This window comes from Drosophila willistoni, chromosome 3R, assembly GCF_018902025.1.
Source record: "Drosophila willistoni isolate 14030-0811.24 chromosome 3R, UCI_dwil_1.1, whole genome shotgun sequence".
In the NCBI taxonomy this organism is placed as follows: domain Eukaryota; kingdom Metazoa; phylum Arthropoda; class Insecta; order Diptera; family Drosophilidae; genus Drosophila; species Drosophila willistoni.
Window position 1 is genome coordinate 8276266 of NC_061086.1, and position 19008 is coordinate 8295273.

At 36.5% G+C, this 19008-nt stretch overlaps 5 protein-coding genes across 5 annotated transcripts; 3 read left to right on the top strand and 2 right to left on the bottom strand.

Moving 5' to 3' along the window:
- Nucleotides 1-404: 404 nt before the first annotated feature.
- LOC6651474 (solute carrier family 25 member 44) lies at nt 405-2992 on the bottom strand. The gene is made up of 4 exons (XM_002073228.4): nt 2917-2992; nt 1599-2495; nt 1411-1538; nt 405-1351 (listed from the first exon to the last, which is right to left on the bottom strand). Exons 2-4 carry the CDS (start codon nt 2290-2292, stop codon nt 1160-1162), a joined length of 1014 nt encoding a protein of 337 aa, XP_002073264.1. The 5' UTR covers nt 2293-2495; nt 2917-2992; the 3' UTR covers nt 405-1159.
- Nucleotides 2993-4100: 1108 nt separating this feature from the next.
- Nucleotides 4101-5112, top strand: LOC6651475 (elongation of very long chain fatty acids protein F). The gene is made up of 3 exons (XM_002073229.4): nt 4101-4171; nt 4253-4437; nt 4503-5112. Exons 1-3 carry the CDS (start codon nt 4147-4149, stop codon nt 5082-5084), a joined length of 792 nt encoding a protein of 263 aa, XP_002073265.2. The 5' UTR covers nt 4101-4146; the 3' UTR covers nt 5085-5112.
- A 310-nt stretch (nt 5113-5422) lies between these two features.
- On the bottom strand, nt 5423-6826 carry LOC111519495 (odorant receptor 98a-like). Its single transcript, XM_023180682.2, has 4 exons — nt 6470-6826; nt 6066-6229; nt 5652-6009; nt 5423-5596 (listed from the first exon to the last, which is right to left on the bottom strand). Exons 1-4 carry the CDS (start codon nt 6824-6826, stop codon nt 5423-5425), a joined length of 1053 nt encoding a protein of 350 aa, XP_023036450.2.
- A 6083-nt stretch (nt 6827-12909) lies between these two features.
- On the top strand, nt 12910-14424 carry LOC6651477 (keratin, type I cytoskeletal 10). Its single transcript, XM_002073231.4, has 2 exons — nt 12910-13024; nt 13138-14424. Exons 1-2 carry the CDS (start codon nt 13007-13009, stop codon nt 13687-13689), a joined length of 570 nt encoding a protein of 189 aa, XP_002073267.1. The 5' UTR covers nt 12910-13006; the 3' UTR covers nt 13690-14424.
- Nucleotides 14425-16357: 1933 nt separating this feature from the next.
- LOC6651478 (sodium-coupled monocarboxylate transporter 2) lies at nt 16358-18682 on the top strand. Its single transcript, XM_002073232.3, has 6 exons — nt 16358-16747; nt 16817-16934; nt 16994-17061; nt 17124-17275; nt 17345-17969; nt 18028-18682. The coding sequence occupies exons 1-6, from the start codon at nt 16358-16360 to the stop codon at nt 18472-18474; spliced, it is 1800 nt and encodes a 599-aa protein (XP_002073268.1). The 3' UTR covers nt 18475-18682.
- Nucleotides 18683-19008: the final 326 nt, after the last annotated feature.

A 19008-nucleotide genomic window follows, 5' to 3' on the forward strand; every position in this document is an offset into this window, starting at 1 on the left:
ATACAAGTGGTTTTATGACTTGGAATTTACTTATGGCATACAAAAACTAACAACATAACATGGTTATATTTTAAATATTTAAAATTAAACTCCTGCCTAGATTCCTATAGATTGCTTGGTTCATAAGAAACTTGTTTCCATGCGGAGATCTTTAAATGACCTCCATTAAATAAGAGATTATAAAATTTATACACTATTTCTTTTCTTTCCCCACACGTTGTCACTTCTAGCTGACACGTAATTACAAATTAACTAAAATTCAGATAAAGCAATTATTTCTACAACAAAACTTGCTTATTAACTAATGAAACATTACAAATATGAAAATTACAAATATTTTAAAGCTCTTTTCACAATGTTGTCCATGTCTTTTCATAGAAAGATTATAAAATTGACTGCAGCACTTAAGATACACGTTTCACAGTGCCAAAAATTGATGAATTCTTGGTTTGTACTTTATTACAATGCCGACTAAGACCTAATTGTTTCCATTCATAGAACACATTTATGCTTAAACATTAATGCGAAGTCACCCACACGGGCGGGGGTGATGGAACGCATTTAACAAAAACATCTAATTAGGTATGTAGTATGTATGTGTGTATGCTCAGTTATTTGGCTTGGCTCTAGCCTCGCTGTGTTAAGTATTTGTGTATTACAAGAGTTTATCTATGGTTATAAACAACATTATTATCAACAACATTATCATTATCATCATCATAATCATCATCATCAATTACGTAGAAGTAAATAATAATTTATGCCTGTAGCCGTTTCGCTTCTATTAAATATATGTATATATAAAATTACTAAATAACAAAAAAGAAACAAAAAATATACAATTTAAGCTACACAACATTTTTTTTTTTAGGGGCGTAAAAAGGGAAAGGTTGGTTTTTTAATATTAAATTTGCATTAAATATGATTTATGTTTTAAATTGGCGCATTGGTTTAATTTCAACACTAATTGTTTGTTTAATTGAAAAATGATTAATGGGCTAAACTTTTAATGTCCGTTATTTACAATCGTCGTGCGGTAACGAATTTGTTGCTCTCTCTCTCTCTCTTTCTTTCTCTATCTTTCTCTGGTGGTACATAGTGGCTAAATGCATTTTTGAGTTGGTAACAGTTCGTGTTTTAAGAGATTGTGCGTATTTCCCTACCACCGTATCTGATGTTTGTATTGCTCATCAACGGCTATTCGTTTGATAGTCTCATAACCTAGGATAATGCTGAATGAGAAAGCTGCCGATTGCACCAGGCGAGCGGACAGACCCTTAAAGAAGCAGTTCAATTTCTCCTCCTGCCACAGTTCACGGAAGGCGATGCTCATTGAATCCAACCGATGAACCTGAATAACAAATAAGATGCTCATTATTTAGCCTTGAATTATGTACACTCAAACCTCACCTGTAGACGAGCTCGCACTATATCGAGTGGATTGGTTAATATTGTCGTTGTAAAGCCACCTAAACTGCCGGCCACACATTGTATAAACAGATGGGATACCCAAATGGGGCATATGCGAACCAATTCGTCTGGAAAATGGAAAACCAAGTCAATAAACGAAATATGTTAATGGATAGTTAAAAACTCACCCTGATAGAGATGGTAGAATGCCCACCACATGGCCGAATTCGGTACATAGGCCATTAAACTGGCTGTATAGCCTCTATAGAAGCCACGCAATCCATCGCGCCGCATTATCTCACGTCCAATGTCCTTGGATATTTGGAAACGACTGCGTCCAGGCCATGATTTAATGCCCAACGGATTGATGTCCATTTTGGAGCCAGGATGAGCCGACATGCCCAATACCATGGCATGCTGGGATATAACATCAAAAGGAACTATAATTGTCTGACCCACAAGCGATGCACAGCCGCCACCAACTAAAGCTTTAATCCTATGATCGGCACCCAAATCGGAGAGTATGTGACGCACTCCCTCATAGGTGCTAATGTAAAATACGCCAGAGACAATTTGCACCGACGATATCCAGAAGCCGCGATACAATCCTGGCACCCCTTCCGAGCGATAAATTTTCATGGCACAATCAATCATGCCCTTGTATATGTCGCTCCTGTGCTGCACCTGCAGCTGAGTTTTGATCACAGTCAATGGGAATAGGCAGCATCTCACCGAGAATGAACTAAGCATGGATAGTGGAAAGAATTTCGATTTGTTCATCATGTCCCATTCGATGGTGCGTATATAGGAGGAGCCGTCCACTCCGCTCCCAGCGGCTCCACCAGTCGCCATAGTCAGGCGAGTGTTATTGCTGCCCGACATGGTCTAGCAGCGGGCTAGCTATTCCAACTGACGACCGTATGATATCCACGTTTGAATTGAAGAGCGTGCATGCGAAATGTATATAATGTGGAATCTCTGTGTTCGTTCACAGCATTGTTGTTCATCGGAGGCGGCGACTCTTGACCATTATGACTTGCAGTAAGCGATTTCCTATATCCCAAATAGCTTCTCTTTATGTGTATCTGGCCAAAAGAAGAAAGACAATGACGATTATATGGACGTTGACGCAATCCAAAGGCAGATGCACGCAATAACAAGACTTTCAAGGTCTCAAGGTCATGCCTTCTGTCAGACACACACACACAGATTTGACCTTTGTTCGGTAGTTTACTCCACTTGTTGGTCCGTCTACCTCTGTGTCTAGAATCTATGCATAATTTTTGGCACACTATCTAATCTTTAGGCGCCACAGTTACGCGCATTTTGCGTGGTTATTATATAATTCACAGACACCTGACTCAGTCTTCATCCCCTTCTCGGATGAGAGTACTTTCTGCCCATCGCTCCCACTTTCATGTCCTCGTCACGTAAACAAAGCCCATAACCGCACGGAACACACTTGCCAAGATGCTGCAGTGCGTCAGCCTCTTTTTGTTTACTCACCCGCCTTGTTTTCGTTCTATACGCCAGTTTATTATGGTTTATTTATGGTGGCTTACTTTTTTTTTGTCAACATGCTTGCAAATGAGTTAACATGCTCGAAAATGCGTTAACAGACTCGCAAATGTTAAAGTGAACTGGTTCCATTTATTTGAGAACAAAAATTTAAAACATTCTATAATTTAAAGGAAGTAAAGAATCAAAAATACATATCTACTGAATGTGTGAGAGAAATACTTATTTAATAAATCTAAATCAATTTAATTTGTTTTTAATAAAGCCAAAAAGTATGCTTTACGTTATTTCGTTTTCATTTAACAGCTTATTTAATTTGACTAGCTTATTTTAAGCTTCAGCTAAAGAAATTTATAGTTTTACATTTTAAGCAGTAATTGACAGTTAAAATGCAATGAACAGGAAACAAATAAAACACGCATTTGAGATCAATTGCTATAGGTCACATTTGTATAAATTAAAAATCGAATTGAATGCAACAGTTTTGTAAACCAAATTAGTTTCCAATTGCTTAATATTGTAAACCATTGTTACATAATCTTTACATTGAAGCATTAAGTCATGAGTTAAATAATTGTTTTCTAAGTTACTTAATTATTAAAAATATAGACTACCATTTTAGTAATAAAATGAAGGCTGTTTATTATCCAGAATAGAATTTGTACTTGAACTTATTTTTCGGGTGACATTATAAACAAAATTTTCATATATTTGTATTGGGTAACTTATCTAAACACCCTTACATTTTTTGAACCCCTCAATACACTCATGTTTCACATAAAATATTTCAAATTGAAATAGAGTAACCATCTGTCAGGAATTCCGAAAATTCCGATTTGAAAAAAACCTTTTGAGTCAAACTCAATTTAATTTTAAGCTATCCCGGAATGTTCTCTAAAATTGTAATTTTGTTGTAGACATATGAGAACTAACTTTGTCGTTTTGGTATTAAAATTAAATAATTAGAAATGCCGCATTATACACAGTAAATTTTGTAGTTGTATCGTTCTGCGCCGGAATATTTACATGCAAAATTGTGCACCTTGTTAACCCCCAACGCTAAACTCTGGACACCTTAAGGAACTTACTTATAGAATGTTGTTGTTTAATGTGCAAATGGCATTAGACAGAATGTTTTATTTTACTTGAAGCTTGAAATTTTGAAACAATCGATTTTAGTTCTGAATGTAGTCTAGCCCAGTACAGTCTGCCATCAAAATGATTTTTGACTATGAACCAGCGGGTAAATTAATACAATTCCATATGTGAATTTCACTTGCGTATCATTTATATATTTATAATTATGTTATATATATATATGTAGATCCTGCCTTCTTGCCGCTTATGTCATCAACATGGTGTCCAATAATCATTTTGGCGGTCTATCTATATTTTGTACTCAAAGTGGGCCAAGATTGGATGGAATTTCGAAAACCATACAATGTACAAAAGGCCATGCTGATCTATAATGCCCTTCAGATTGGATTCAATACAGTGTTATTTGGACTCGTAAGTCTCTTGAATTAGTTTTAAATATTAGATTTTTTATTCTTGTTTTTGATTTACGATTCCAGACATTTTGGTATATGTTTGTGAGCCCAATTTACGATTTACGTTGCATTGAAAGTTTGCCAATCGATAATCCAAATAAGATAATTGAACGATCCGTTACCTATATGTACTATTTAAACAAAGTTCTCGATCTCATGGATACGATATTCTTTGTGGTGCGAAAGAGCTTCAAACAAATAACCACACTTCATGTCTACCATCACTGTCTGATGGTAATGTTCACCCATGGAACCTTTATGGCTTATGGAGCTGGCGGCCAATACGCTGTGATCGCACTACTTAATTCGCTTGTCCATATGGTGATGTATTCGTATTATTTATTCACAGCCCTTTATCCGGGATCCACGGGTAGTCTGTGGTGGAAGAAATATATCACCATTATGCAGTTAGCTCAGTTCACCCTTATTGCCCTACAATCTTTATGGGTCTTGATATTTAATCCAAGTTGTCAATTTCCAATGATTATGCATTTTATTCAGCTCTCACAAGCCGGTGTAATGATGGCAATGTTTGGCAATTTTTATGCCAAGTCATATTGCAGCAAGAAAACAATTGAAGCGAAATCAAAGAAAATCGATAATTAAATAAATCTTCACCTATTAAGAATAAAAATTTTCAAATTTTTTTATTCTATTATCAGCTATTATCATGCTTGTTTTTAAGTTTGTATCGCGTTTCCTACGCAGGGACTAAGCTAAAGGGGGAGGGTGGTCCAGAGTGTCTACCTTGTAGTACTGGCAGTGGCAATTGGCCATGATTGAAGTGGGCGTAGCACTGTTCCATAGTAAGTAGTGATTGCAGCACCTACGAACTCTTACGCAGTACTAGAGTGTATCAGACACATCCAACTATGTTCTTCGCTAACCCGATGATAAAAATGATCATTTTGATTTACCTGTGTTTGTATTTCTAAGTAAATCAATCAATCACTGCGAATGTGCAGATTTGTGTAGTTTATTTTATTGTTTGTAAGTGCATTCACTACATTTGATTTTTGTATCTTCCAATAGGATTGGATATTCAATTTCTTGGACAATTTGTCTGCAATGTTCATTTGCTTAATAAAAGTCACCACAGAAAAGGCCAATTTAGCAACCTTGGAAAAAGAAACCATTTAGTTCAAGAAGAAATAATTTCCATAACGAAGTTACCTGGATATTGGATTGCATGCAAATGGGAAATATCGATCCGGCCGTAAATATAATCGGTTTTTGAGCATTATGAATGAATTGAATGAGAGTCGATTTATAGCGACGACTTGATCCAGTCCAATTTGAATGAAATAAAGTCAATGCTAGTTTGTTGCAATCGTCTATAATTAGGTCGCAATTGTAACAAAATGGAAATGTTTGCGCCATCAATCCTATTATATATATACAGCACGACAATCCAGTCCAAAAGTCAGAGAAGAACAAAAGATTGACTAGAGTACAACCCAGCATGGTACCAATTAAAATAAATTGTATGAAAGTATTAAATGAAAATAGTGATCGCACTAGGTCGGCATATCTGAATAAAAAAAACAGATGAAAATTCAATTATTCTGACAATTATTTCATACATACTCTAAAATTAGTTTATGCTGCTCGATGCATTTAACTAGTTCGTCGTAACTTTCCTTCTCCGTCTCTTCAGGATCCGTGCGAAATTTTTGAACTCTATGTCGGAGAATTTCAAGATGAGCTCTTAGCATAAGACAACAAATGATATTAAAGACATCGACGATCAGCTGTTGGACAATTATAAATAATATTAAGATTATTTCGAAACAAAAGATTATCCACAGATTTTGTCTGTTCGAACGCCAATCGATGAATGGATTATAATCTCGATATGGTAGTATCTTTCTTAATGCCGAATTCACAAACGTTAATGCACAATAGCTGTAGTAAAGATTCCAATATATTATGAAGATCACATTGCATCGAACAACCCAATAACGAATCCTTAAACGATCTGCTTCACTCACGAAAAATTCATCCATGCGGATTATTACTTTCTTGGCCTTGTGGTATTGCGATAGATGTATGTAGAAACCCAAAATCTTCAGGGAACATCCAACAACGTTCATGACATTGCCTATTAATGCTAAAAATTCTCCAGGACTGAAATTTTTGAAATCCTTGATACAACCCATCATCATTCCAAAAGGCAAATATATCACGGACCACATGATCACGAGTCCTCTAAACATCATATATAATTTTCGTCCTTTTGATGGCGGCAACAAACCAGCCACAGTCATTCCATATTCGAAATAAACAAAGGCATCCGCAGATGACTTCTTGTCCTGTGGTCCTGGATTTCTCAAAACCTTGAATATCATATTTTTCCTTTTTGATTTAGGTTTGTTAGCCTTTGTTAAATGTCCTTATGCAACTGTGGACAATTATTTAAGTCCACTAGTTTTTATTTAATTTACTGCTCCTTAATGTTTGCGCAACTCAATAATCAATTAGCAGCACTCCTTGTTGACTATAGGAGGTTTCCCACAATTAAGCAGAATTTTTGATTCAAAAACTGTTATAATCGGCGAAGTCTGTAGGTAAGTTGCGTCGACTTTGGTATACCCTACACTAACTTATAAGAGTATTTTAATTAAGGTATTAAATGCCTATTACAAGGATTTTTGACACACCTCGCGGTTACAACACATTAAAACTTTGACTAGAACTACTTACATTTTGATGAATTACAACTATATCCTATACTTTAAATAATAATAATAAAATATAAGTATATATAATTTTTTACCTTTGCAAACAAGGTTATCAATTTTGGTCAGAAGTGAGCAAGGGGTTATTAAGACACAGAGAAAATCCGTCGGTATGGCAAAGATTTTTGCAGCAGGATTAGGGTAATGCTGATTCCAGCTTCTCTTACGTCTCCTGTTTAGATTTAATGTCACCACCCACCCCATCCCACTCCACCCATTCCTTTCCACTGTCTCTTCAATTTGATTACCAACTTATTTATCGTTTTCTAAATATAAAATAACTTTTAAACTGCTGGACATCAAATTCGAACAAATAAATAAATGTAAGAAATTAAGAGCAATTGAAGTTGACAAATCAATTACCATTACTTACCAAAAGTAAACAAAAAAAAAGGTGACTAACAATTGCAGAGATTAAATTATATGCCTGAAACATTATTTAGTATAAATCAAGTATCGATTTTAAACTATCCCTCATGCAAAAACTTTATACCATGGCCAATTTTGATCCATCTCTTTTCCCATGGCACACACAACTTAATTAACTCCATTTACTTGCCTCTCGCATACACACAAACACACACACGCACACATTTTTAAATTAATTTAATTTGGTTTTTTGTGTTTTGTTATTGCGGTATGCGAAATAGATTTGTCCATTAACTCCATGGTCGGCCAGAAGATGAGCTTTTGGCTATGGCATGCTGTGCCCAGCTTGACAGTGGCTCTCGAAAATGGTCATTTGTGATTCTCCCCGCCAAAGACTTTTGCACTTTTACTTTTGGCCCCGAGAATATATGTACATACATAGTCGCAAATGTCTTCAAGTGTCGATGGCCATTTCGGTGAGTTGATCAACTGGCCAGTTTATTGCACAAGCTGACAATTTTTGCATGAGCTGAACAAAATCGTTGGCTCGACGGCTCAAAAGCAAAGGCTAAAGTTGGCTTGTCGAACTCCTTTTTGTAGCCATCATCCATGGGCAAATGGACTCTGATTTAAATACCCTATAAAAATTAATAGTGTATTATGTATACTATGATTGATCTCTGGGCTTCTGTCTTTTGATTTTGGCCAAATGATCTGTTCTCTAAGCAAGTTTTCACTGTATGACTCTTAAATGTAGACAAAATCAATATTTTAGTATTTACATGGTAACTTAAAGTCTGTACATTGTCTTTAAATATTTGTAAATATGTTTTTTTTCTTGCTTTTTTTGCGGAAAACAAACGCAAACATTGCCACCGACCTCAGCGCCTCGAGACGGCAGGCGAAAAAAGAAAAAAAAAACGTGTCGCAGCAATTTCCCATTGAATTGCAGCTTTTCCATTTCGGTTGAATGTTTGTTGTTGCTTTTTTTTCTCAACATTTTGCCTAGTTTTTGGTTTGTATTGCATATGCAATTTCTCTTCAACTGCCGTCGCCGTCACAGCCACCGCCAACGTCGTCTTGGTCTATATCTACTCATCTGCCTGCATGCCGGGACGGGCTCTGACTCTCATACCTCGTCTGGCCTGGCCCGGTCTGGCCTGGTCTGGTCTGGCCTCTGTCTTGTGACTTACATAAAGCCAAGAGCTAGGAACACGTTGTCGTTTTGGACATACTTACATATACCAAAAAGAAAAACTTGTTTTCTTGTTGCTGGAGTTTCTTTGAGGAAACGAAAGAAGCATCACTTGGCCCACGACAACGCAGTGGATGTTGCAGCCCCAGTAGGCTCAACTGTGCTGGCTATGAATGCTTTTGCTATTACTACTATGGATGAGGCTACCTGCCTGCAGCATGATAAGATGCTGAAGTGGCAGTAGTTACTTCTGCGTTGGCGCGCCTTATGTAACCGCCTAACCAGCTGGATGGCCCTCTTTAGCGTGGTTTCATCTTCAACATAACTGCAAGCAATTACAAATTGTCATCAATAGGCTGGAAAATGCAGTTTTTATGTTTTGTAAATGTTCATAATTAGGAATAAGTCATCTTTTTTTACACACAGTCACTCGGCGTTTTAGGAGAATGTAAGTACATATTATGATATGCTTATGGGGCGTATACTTAATTCACCACATCACTCATACGCAATATATGCATGATTTGTTTTGCTTGGAAGGTTAATATGGATTTCATGTGCTTCCATTCATATCATTTTGTAATTGAATTCACTTGAAATGCGTTTGCCATTTCCATAAACTGTGGGAGTCAATTGCCAGTCGATAACCATCGATGCGCAACGATGTCGATTTGAAAATTTACGCGCGTCTGATCTCCCAGAAAATAAAATAATAGAAATAAAAACAAAAAACAAAAACCAAAACAACCAAACAAATGTTGGCAAATTTTGTTGGCATTATTTTGCTAGATTTGTGTTTTTGTTGTTTCTTTTCTTCATCATTTTCTTCCACCATCTTCTTCGGCGTTGTTTTCTTACCTTTATCTGGCCCAATTATAGTGGAATAACAATTACACACTCTCTCACACACACCCATACATACATATATGCCTAATGTTCATCGGCTTAGGCCAAATAAAAACAAAGACAATCTACATATATAAAGTCGTAGCAATATCGAAGATTCCATACACTTTATCTATATAAAACAAACTTTGCTTTCTTTTTATATGTATATTTTTATATCTTTTCCCTAAAGATGGTATGATTATTTTTCAAAAAATTTGCTAAAAGACAGATTGTTAATATATAATTAACAAAACTTCATTATTTTTGGCTTTATCGACCTTTTTAAATATTATGAAATCTTTTCTTTAATTCATATTTTGGATCTTATCCAAAGAACTATAAAAGAGCTAATGCGATAATCTTACCTAGAAACCTTTTATTGAATAGGATTGTAAGAGTTTATTTAATTAAAAAGTTTTCCAACCTTGAAGTTAGCCCTAACGAGTTTAAAGATGTCCTCTAAATGTTTTATAATCACCAGATTAACATAAGGACTTTAGCAGTTTATTCCCTGACTAAAATTTTCAATTCAAAATAATCTTTAATCTATTAAAACAAGAATCGTTTGAGATGAAACGAAAACTGAGAAACTACCACAAACGCTATAAAAAAGTATTGAAGTCTATTGAAGACTACATTTATATAATAGAATAACTTTCTTCATGGCTTAAAAAAAAAAACAAATTAAAATGATTGATATTCCCATTGTAAATTAAAGTGTATCAAAAAAGCTGAGAAAACAGAAATAGCAACTGAAAATCACAGACAAAAATAAAACCGCCAAAGCCATTATAACCAAAATGTATGTAAGTCATGACGACGACGACGACGACTACTACAACCAATGCTGACCTAGTCAACACGACGTGTTAATGATGGATATGGCCAGATATGCCTCAAAGTGTAATAAAGCGATTCATTAATGTTGCAAAAAAAAAAAAAAGAAATATATGTATATAAAAAGTAAAACAAAGACACTGAATTAGACAAGAGGGTCATAGCAAAGGCAAAAAACGCAATAAGAAAAACGAAAGCCCTCAACATTTTGTGTGGCATTCTAATTCAGATTTATATAAATTAAAAACTCAACCAGAAAACCTTAAGTTAAAAGTTAGCCAAGCAATTTTTTAATTTTTACAACTCAATTAAAGTTAAATTTTAAATTTGATGATGCACTGAAATTGCTAATGGAAACCTCATCTTAAATTTAAAATAAAAAAAAATGAAGGCCATAAAACAGTTTTATTACTTTTATTTTTAATATTTAAAAAAAAAGGGTATATTCATCTGTGGGTCAATGGAATTATTATTTTAGTTCGCTTGAATAATGAAATGAATATGAATGAGTCGTTTTCTAGTTCTCTTTGAAGTACAAAATCTATGCTTAGAATGTTCTATTGAATATTTTTACCTATTTTTTTTAATTTCAATTAGTTTAAACATATTTTGTTTACATTATGACCTCATTACCTGCAATTACATAGCTGGAAGACCAGCAACAAATCAAAACAAACTTTAAAAAAAAAAGGTAAATTACGAAATCAATAAGAAAAAGACATGGAGAAGTGGTTAAAGGGGAAGCCAGACAGCAAAAGACAGGCTAAGGGAAAAAAGAGAGAGAGAAAGAGACCTTCACAAGAGACCTCTTAAGACGGCATCACCGACCACAATAAACCAAATTAACAGACCAAAGTGACAGTCGTACCAGCAACTGATAAAAATAATTCCAAGACACGAAAAAAAGAGCCCAACAAAAATGATTTACGGGCATTGTCATTGAAGTTGAGTGTTAAGTGTTGACTTTCATCTCGTTGCCCCGGCTCCATCTCCATCTCGAACAACTCCAATTCCAAGTTCCATCTCCAATTGCAGAGCTTTACCCCCAGACCTCTCCAGACCTCTCTTCTCCCTACAAGAGTTGGTGGTCGTGATCGTGGTCGTCGTGCCGCTGTTGTCATTGCCACGCAACGCCGCACGCAGACGCCGACGCAGCAAAGTCCTTCACTTTGAAGCGTGAAGGTTTCCCAATATGCCCGCCCTTAGTGAAGTTGGCTTACTCTCGCTGCCTTTTTTTTTGCGAAAGTCTTTACCTGCCTCGGATGTAAATAAACCTCATTTACTTCAATTTACTGCCAGTTTGATTCAGTTTCATTTCCAACCGATTGCCAGTCGTTTTTCATTTCATTGTTTTTTGTAAGATGCCCCTCCAAACAGGTGCTACCACATTATCATCATTATCATCTTCCACAGCTGCTGACATAATAATAACTCCAATCGGGGTATAACGTTACATATTTCTTTCACTTCTGCAAAGAATTTTGGAGGTCAGTTTCGTAACAATCCTCTTGGTTTTGTGACTCATTACCTTCTACCAAAAGAAACGGACCCTCATTTTGTGTTTTTTTTTTTTGCCGCACGTAATGACAGTGCGAACATGAGAAATGCGAAACGAAAATTCGCATTATCTTCTCTTTTTGTTCATGTTTTTTTTTTTTTCTTCTTTATTTTGTGGTTGTAAATGTAAATTTAATTTGAATTCCTTGGGAAAAATTAATTATATATACCAAAAACCAAAAAGCCCTAGTGCTCTACATGCAAAGTTGAGATTTATTCCCACACAAATTTCGTAATCATGTTTTCGGGTTTTGTTTCTTTTGAGGGATTTGTCCGAATTTGCTTTGCTTGGGCTAAAATAAAGTCAAGTAGATGATTTCTAATGTACATATGTATGTATAATTTGTATGTTCATTTCCTTGATATTATCTAAATGTATCTTCATCCTCACCGAACTAAGGTTTACCTTAAAAATCAATCACTTCCTGGTCAGCAATGTGGTCGCTGCATGGCGCAACAACTTAACTCAATGAAGAAGGAAAGTGCCAAAAGACAAAAAAAAAAAAAAACCATTGAAATACCAAAATCGTTAGCGACATTTTATTTTCTTTGTTGAAGGAAAGAAAAAAACATTTTTGTTTTATTGTGAGAAACAGAAATAACAACTGCAACAAGTTGAAGTTGCCAGTTCTTCGGCCAACAAACAAGTTAAAGTTAAAGTTGAGGCTGAAACTGAAACTGAAGAAGATGACGAGCGAATGCGGCGGCCGGCGATTTGCCGAAGATTTCGAATGGGCCACGAAATTGACGATACGCGCCCCAAAAGACGACGAGATTGGATTGGATGGCAACGATGCGGTATAAAGAGGGCCCGTCCAGGCATTTGTGATGCATTCAGTCGCTGGTTTCCCACTCGAAAGCAACTAAATTTACTTTATAATTTAATCTTACCTCTATCCCCCCAAACTCACACACACACACACACAACCTCAAAACTTATTGCTATGAACTCCTTCTCAGTGGTAAGTAAAGACAAAAGCCAAAAGCAAGCAAGGAGATTTACCTACACAAACCATCTGGATAAACCTGTGGATTACAATTAATTGTCGGATTACTTCCATTTTTGCATTTGCAGTTCTTAGTGTTCGCTCTGGCCGCATTGGCAGCTGCTGAGCCTCCATCGGGCTACAATTATCCACGTGGCGGCGGTGGTGGAGGCGGTGGATTCGGAGGCGGCTTTGGCGGTGGCTTCGGTGGCAGCTCAGGCGGTGGTTATCAGGCTGTTAGCGGTGGCTTCCAGACCTCTGAAGGACAGAATGTTGATCCTCAATTGTTGGAACAAGTGCGTCAGATCCTTTTGAACGAGGAGAGCAAAAATGGAGGCGGCGGTGGTGGTGGTGGCGGCGGCGGCGGTGGCGGTTATCCCAGCGGTCCATCATCTAGCTATGGTGCTCCTCCATCATCCAGCTATGGTGCTCCACCTTCAAGCAGCTATGGTGCACCCGGCATTGGCGGCGGCGGTCGTGTTGTTGGCATCGATCTGGAAGGTGTTCGTCAGGCCATCCAAGTGGCTCAATTTGCCCAACAGAGCTCTAGCGGCGGCAGCGGCGGTGGCTATCCAAGTGCCCCATCTGGCTCATATGGTGCTCCATCGAGACCCAGCGGCAGCTATGGTGCGCCTTTCTAAGAAACACATCCACAAAAAACAAAAAAACACAAAAAGTTTCGTTGCCAAAAAAAAATGAATAGGACGACCAAGACAAGACCTGAAAGCAAATCCAAACCCAACAACGACCTGAACAACAACAACTACAACAACAACCACGACTACGACCAAATTTCGACGACAAAAAATAAGAAGAAGAAGAAGAAAGAAGGGAAAAGGAATGATGATGGGCGAAATCCTTACCAACAGGATTTTGCGGAATATGTTGCCGCAAATTTTTGCGCCACCAAAGGAGTGAAAACAATTTAGTTCGACTAGTGATGTAGAGTGATGGGGGCGAGTGATCACCTGTTTGCCCTTTAGCCACGGCAATAGCAGGTGCCACTGCCACCCACTTTCTCCCCTCCCAAAAAACAACAAAAATTCCCAACCTCAGCGACTGTTTTTCCCCCACAACACTTCTCTCTCCCACTCTCTCTCTCTCTCTCTTTATTGATATATAACCAATTTAAAATGCAACTCGATGGCAAATGCAATTCTTCTTATTCGACGTCGAGTTGATCATTTTGTTGGTGAATATTTTTTGTGTACCTCTTACAAATTTTTGTAAATAGTCTTTCACACATTATCTTTGTGGTTGGTTGTGAAACCACCAGCCAGGCACAACCACACAAAAACAACAACAACAACACCAACAACACCCCAGACAGTGTTATAACGCATTCTTAGCTCGTAAGTGTTTTTATTTTATATGAAACAAACAAAGAAACAACAAAAAAAAATATGAAAACAATAAAAAAAATAGTAAATTTTGTCACCGTTAAAAAAAAAATAACGTTTTGTTCGTCTTTTTATTTCTTATATTGAAACAAGTTAAATTTCAATTTGAACTTAATGACTTTACACAATTCCAATTAAACTCAATTCGATTTAACCAAATTGTCACTGAGTATGTATGTGTGTGTGTGAAGACCATCTTAAAAAAAATCCTTTCACTTTTTGTTGTGGTTGCATATAAGCTGGGATCCCCCTTACCCCCTTATGTTGTTGTTTTATTTTTTATGGAGTGTTGCTGCTGGCCTGTCGTGCAAGTACTCAAAAATATGAAGATGGAGCGCTCATTAAGCCAAGATTGCGACAGATGCAGGTAGTAACCATCACTGAGATTGGGTCACAGTCGTAGTGCATCGTAGTGCGCAACAACTGAAGCCACTTAACCAACAACAACAACAACCACATCAACATCATTAACATTTTTCAAAATTGATGCGTACAGATGTGGCCATCTATGGCCATATTTGTCATTTTCAATGGTCTAAGAGAAACAAAAACTGGCACACACAAATGAAGTAACTAACAGCTTGTTGGTAACAAGTTTATGTTCCAAACATAATCTATATGCAATACCCAAATCCAGATGAAATACGTAGAATATCCTGCAGAGATTAATAGCGAAAGACTCCTTGGACCTGCCTTTGAAATCAGAGACAAGATGGTGAGATGATGACAAAAGCCTTCTTCCGGGTTAATTTCTAACAAAATTTGTTGTTTGTTAAAATAAAATGACAAATAATATAAAAATGGTTATTAAAAACTTTCTGTAATATGGCTATCTAAAAATAGAAGGATAAACTTATGAATAAACTCTCAATTGTTTCTCAAATTTTGGAGGATTACTGTAATTTCTTGGTAGTTCAGAGGGTCTGGAAATGGGGTCTTCAAATAAATCAAATCCTTAAATAATTCTTGACTTGTTTCAGATCTTTTAACGCTCAATCAGTGGTTACTTGAAATTTTCTTAATAAATTTTAATAAATTCTCATATTAACAAACAACCTACAGCAAAAATTATTAAACATTTTAAAGCAGAAAAATATTAATTTTTGGATCAGAAACCTCCAGCAAAATAATTACTAGATTTGTTCATAATTACTACCCATTCAATTAACTCCTTATCACTTATATATAACTGACCTAGGGTCACCTATAATTATCTTAAGAAAATGCTTACTAATGCTTAGCCTTTGTTTAATAATTCTTTGTTTACTCTCTTTTGAGATACGACTTTTTATATCATAAACAAAATAAAATAAACAAGTTAAATTTTAAAAGTTCTTAAATCTTAGTTGATGATTATTATTTTTAACGCAAACTAATTATAGAAGGTAAAATAAAAATGTTGTATCACTTCCAAAAAAAATTTCTTTTATATTTTACTTTAGCTTACAAATTTCTATGATTCTATGATAAAACAAAAAAAAATGCAAGTAAGAGTTTTGCATCACTTTTATCTGTTTAGTTTTTCCAGACACTCCAATCTAGAGCGTGCCGTGAGAATGAATTGCAAAAAAAACTATAATATCAATAAGGTTGTTTTTTTTTTATTATTTAAATAAATTCTTTTATCCCTCCCGAGTGAGGAGAGTCTGCAATGTCACGCCTTATCTGCACACACCTGAAGAGAAATAATCAGGCTAAACGCGTGAATAGTATATACAGTTATTGTCATATCTTAAGATAAGTTATAATCAGCGTAAAAGAAAGATGTTGATAGAAGAAGGAAGAGATAAATAGATAGATAGATAGATATTATCAGACTAAAGTTTAACAATGTCTCTCATGTCAAACAAAGATAGGAACAGAAAGCCTATAAAAGTCCGATCATGGATGTGGCTAAGATCCATTCGTAATGTCATCCCTACTGAATGATACGGTTAAGGCTGCTGCAGCCGCAGTGGCTGACAATCAGTTTACATTTAATTCAACGGACTATACCGTATTCGCCTTGGTACTTAGCATATCGGCTGCCATTGGTGTATATTTTGGATTTTTCAACCAAGGCGAGGACACTACGGATGAGTATCTGATGGGTGGCAAACGGATGAAAACCATACCGATTGCCATTTCCTTAGTGGCCAGCCAACTTTCGGCTATATCTATTATGACCATACCAGCGGAAATGTATGGCTATGGCATCAATTGGATATTTAATGTGATTTGCATGATTGTAGTTGTGCCTATACTCAATTATGTCATCATTCCTGTATTCTACAATAATAATCTGACTAGCTGTTATGAGGTAAGACTAAAAAAAATCAAACTCAAATAGATAAACTACATTAATTTCTTTGTATATTCAATTATGAAGTACTTGGAAATACGTTTCAACAAGCCAATTCGGGAACTTCAAACCATTATGTTCACAGGGACTTTGTTTTTCATGTTGCCAATTTTTATATTTCTGCCCTCGTTGGCCTTCTCCCAAGGTAAATATTAAACATCTTGCTAATTCTACGTATTATAACAGGAATCCTTTTCTCTTTAGTAACTGGCTATAATGTGCATATTATTAACACAATTGTTTGTGGCATATGTGTCTTTTATACCATGGTCGTAAGTAATGGACTTACAATACGTTTATATGATTCTTAATAACACAAAAATCCTTATGGCAGGGCGGCATCAAAGCAGTCGTATGGACAGATGTGGTTCAAGCTGGCATAATGGTTACATCGGTGGTTCTTGTTGGTGTAATGGGCGCCAATCGAGTGGGTGGACTTGGAGAAGTGATTCGCATTGCTGGCCAAGGCGGACGTCTGGAAGTCAAGTGAGTGTGCCTTAAAATGATATTTATTATATACATATGTATGTTAAAGCTTTAAAATTTAAATTGTAGTTACAATTTTGATGCCACAACACGATCGACTTTCTGGAATATATTCACCTCGGCTACCCTCATGTGGTCAGGTTATGTTGGCCTAAATCAGAGTTGTGTGCAGCGCATTGTTTCCCTTCCAACTCTGGGACATGCTCGAAGAGCCTTGGTGATCTTTGGATTCGGCTTTATGCTTATCATGTCCTTTAATTGCTTTACGGGCATTGTGATGTTTACTCGCTATCATGACTGCGATCCGTTGAAATTGGGTGTTGTGTCGAAGGGTGACAAAATGGTTCCCTATTTTGTGCAGGATGTGGTTGGACATTTACGTGGAATGCCTGGCGTGTTTATTTCCTGTGTCTTTAGTGCCGCCTTGAGTACTCTTTCGGCCAGCATTAACTCTCTTGGCGGTGTCGTTTACTTCGATTACATCAAACCCCATATTCATCATACGGAGCACAAGGCAAATGTGATAATGAAAATTTTCGTATTCTGTTGTGGCGTCTATTGCATCTTTGGTGGCATGGTTGTGGAAAAGTTTGGCTCCATACTTCAAGTGATCTATTCGATTGGCGGATGTAGTTTTGGTTCCACATGTGCAACTTTCCTTCTGGGTATGCTGGTGCCTCGTGCTCATGGACGGGTAAGTGGTTTGATGATCTTCTGCTTTTGAGTGATCTTAACTAGTCATTCTTTTCTAGGCTGTCTTCATTGCGGCCGTTTCCAGCATTATTTGTATGACTGTCATTGTTGTTGCCGCCTGGGGACGCAATCATTATGCTTTATTGCCAACATCCACTGATAATTGTCCTGCCTTCAATACTACTACAACGACCACAACCACAACAACAACGACTCAATTACCATTTAGTTTTACCACAATTAATGATCATGTGCCTGAAGAAACGAAAGAATTTAGTATTTTCGATCTATCCTTCAATTGGTATACATCGATTGGTTTTCTACTAACTTGGCTGATCGCCTTACCACTGAGTTATACGATGAAACCAGCTCCGGATGCCAACTTTGATCCCAAGTTACTATCACCAATAGTTCAACCCTTCATCAACTATGAACTAACACCCAGTGAAGAACTTAACGAACTGAAGAGCCCAAAAGAGATAGACAAGCAAAAAGTGAATGTCTGAGGATCCACTGGGCAGTCTAGCAACCAATAAAATGAGATATACTCTTAGCTAATTAAAGTATTATACGTGATGATAATTTTTGATGACCACAATTTACGCATCGTTCTTTGCATTGTCGATGTCAAAATAGATTACTTAGTGTCATTTAACGTGCACGTTATTACAATAGGCTTATCGAAATAAACTATATTCCAAACACAGGGTAAAAGATGGCCCATTTTATCTTTAGTTATCTTGAAGAAACCAACAAGCTATGACAATGTTGTACACAAGAATGGCTTTTACTTTTCTATGACTTTTTTCAGGCAATTCGTTGTTTTTAACCCTGTACTCAAAGACTTAAATGCAAAATACAGGGTATCCAAAGGTCAAGCATGTGCAAAAAAATTGGCAAGGAACTGCCCCACAGTCTAGCACTTTCTCTTACAATAGACTAAAGGTGTCTGGGTTATATTATATTCTTATTGAAATAGATGAAGATACATGAAGAAATTAAGTCATCGCGCCGACTTTGGTATACCATGCACCCATTGA

Excerpts from the sequence above, each read along its gene's own strand:
- LOC6651474 (XM_002073228.4), bottom strand. The coding sequence starts at position 2,292 with ATGTCGGGCAGCAATAACACTCGCCTGACTATGGCGACTGGTGGAGCC. Across the intron at positions 1,539-1,598 it reads ATTCTACCATCTCTATCAGG|ACGAATTGGTTCGCATATGC; the intron begins GTGAGTTTTTAA and ends TCCATTTTCCAG. Across the intron at positions 1,352-1,410 it reads TAGTGCGAGCTCGTCTACAG|GTTCATCGGTTGGATTCAAT; the intron begins GTGAGGTTTGAG and ends TTTGTTATTCAG.
- LOC6651475 (XM_002073229.4), top strand. The coding sequence starts at position 4,147 with ATGATTTTTGACTATGAACCAGCGG. Across the intron at positions 4,172-4,252 it reads TTTTGACTATGAACCAGCGG|ATCCTGCCTTCTTGCCGCTT; the intron begins GTAAATTAATAC and ends ATATATATGTAG. Across the intron at positions 4,438-4,502 it reads ATACAGTGTTATTTGGACTC|ACATTTTGGTATATGTTTGT; the intron begins GTAAGTCTCTTG and ends TTACGATTCCAG.
- LOC111519495 (XM_023180682.2), bottom strand. The coding sequence starts at position 6,826 with ATGATATTCAAGGTTTTGAGAAATCCAGGACCACAGGACAAGAAGTCA. Across the intron at positions 6,230-6,469 it reads TCCGCATGGATGAATTTTTC|CTGATCGTCGATGTCTTTAA; the intron begins GTGAGTGAAGCA and ends ATTGTCCAACAG. Across the intron at positions 6,010-6,065 it reads CAGCATAAACTAATTTTAGA|ATATGCCGACCTAGTGCGAT; the intron begins GTATGTATGAAA and ends TTTTTTATTCAG.
- LOC6651478 (XM_002073232.3), top strand. The coding sequence starts at position 16,358 with ATGTCATCCCTACTGAATGATACGGTTAAGGCTGCTGCAGCCGCAGTG. Across the intron at positions 17,276-17,344 it reads GGCGGACGTCTGGAAGTCAA|TTACAATTTTGATGCCACAA; the intron begins GTGAGTGTGCCT and ends TTTAAATTGTAG. Across the intron at positions 17,970-18,027 it reads TGCCTCGTGCTCATGGACGG|GCTGTCTTCATTGCGGCCGT; the intron begins GTAAGTGGTTTG and ends ATTCTTTTCTAG.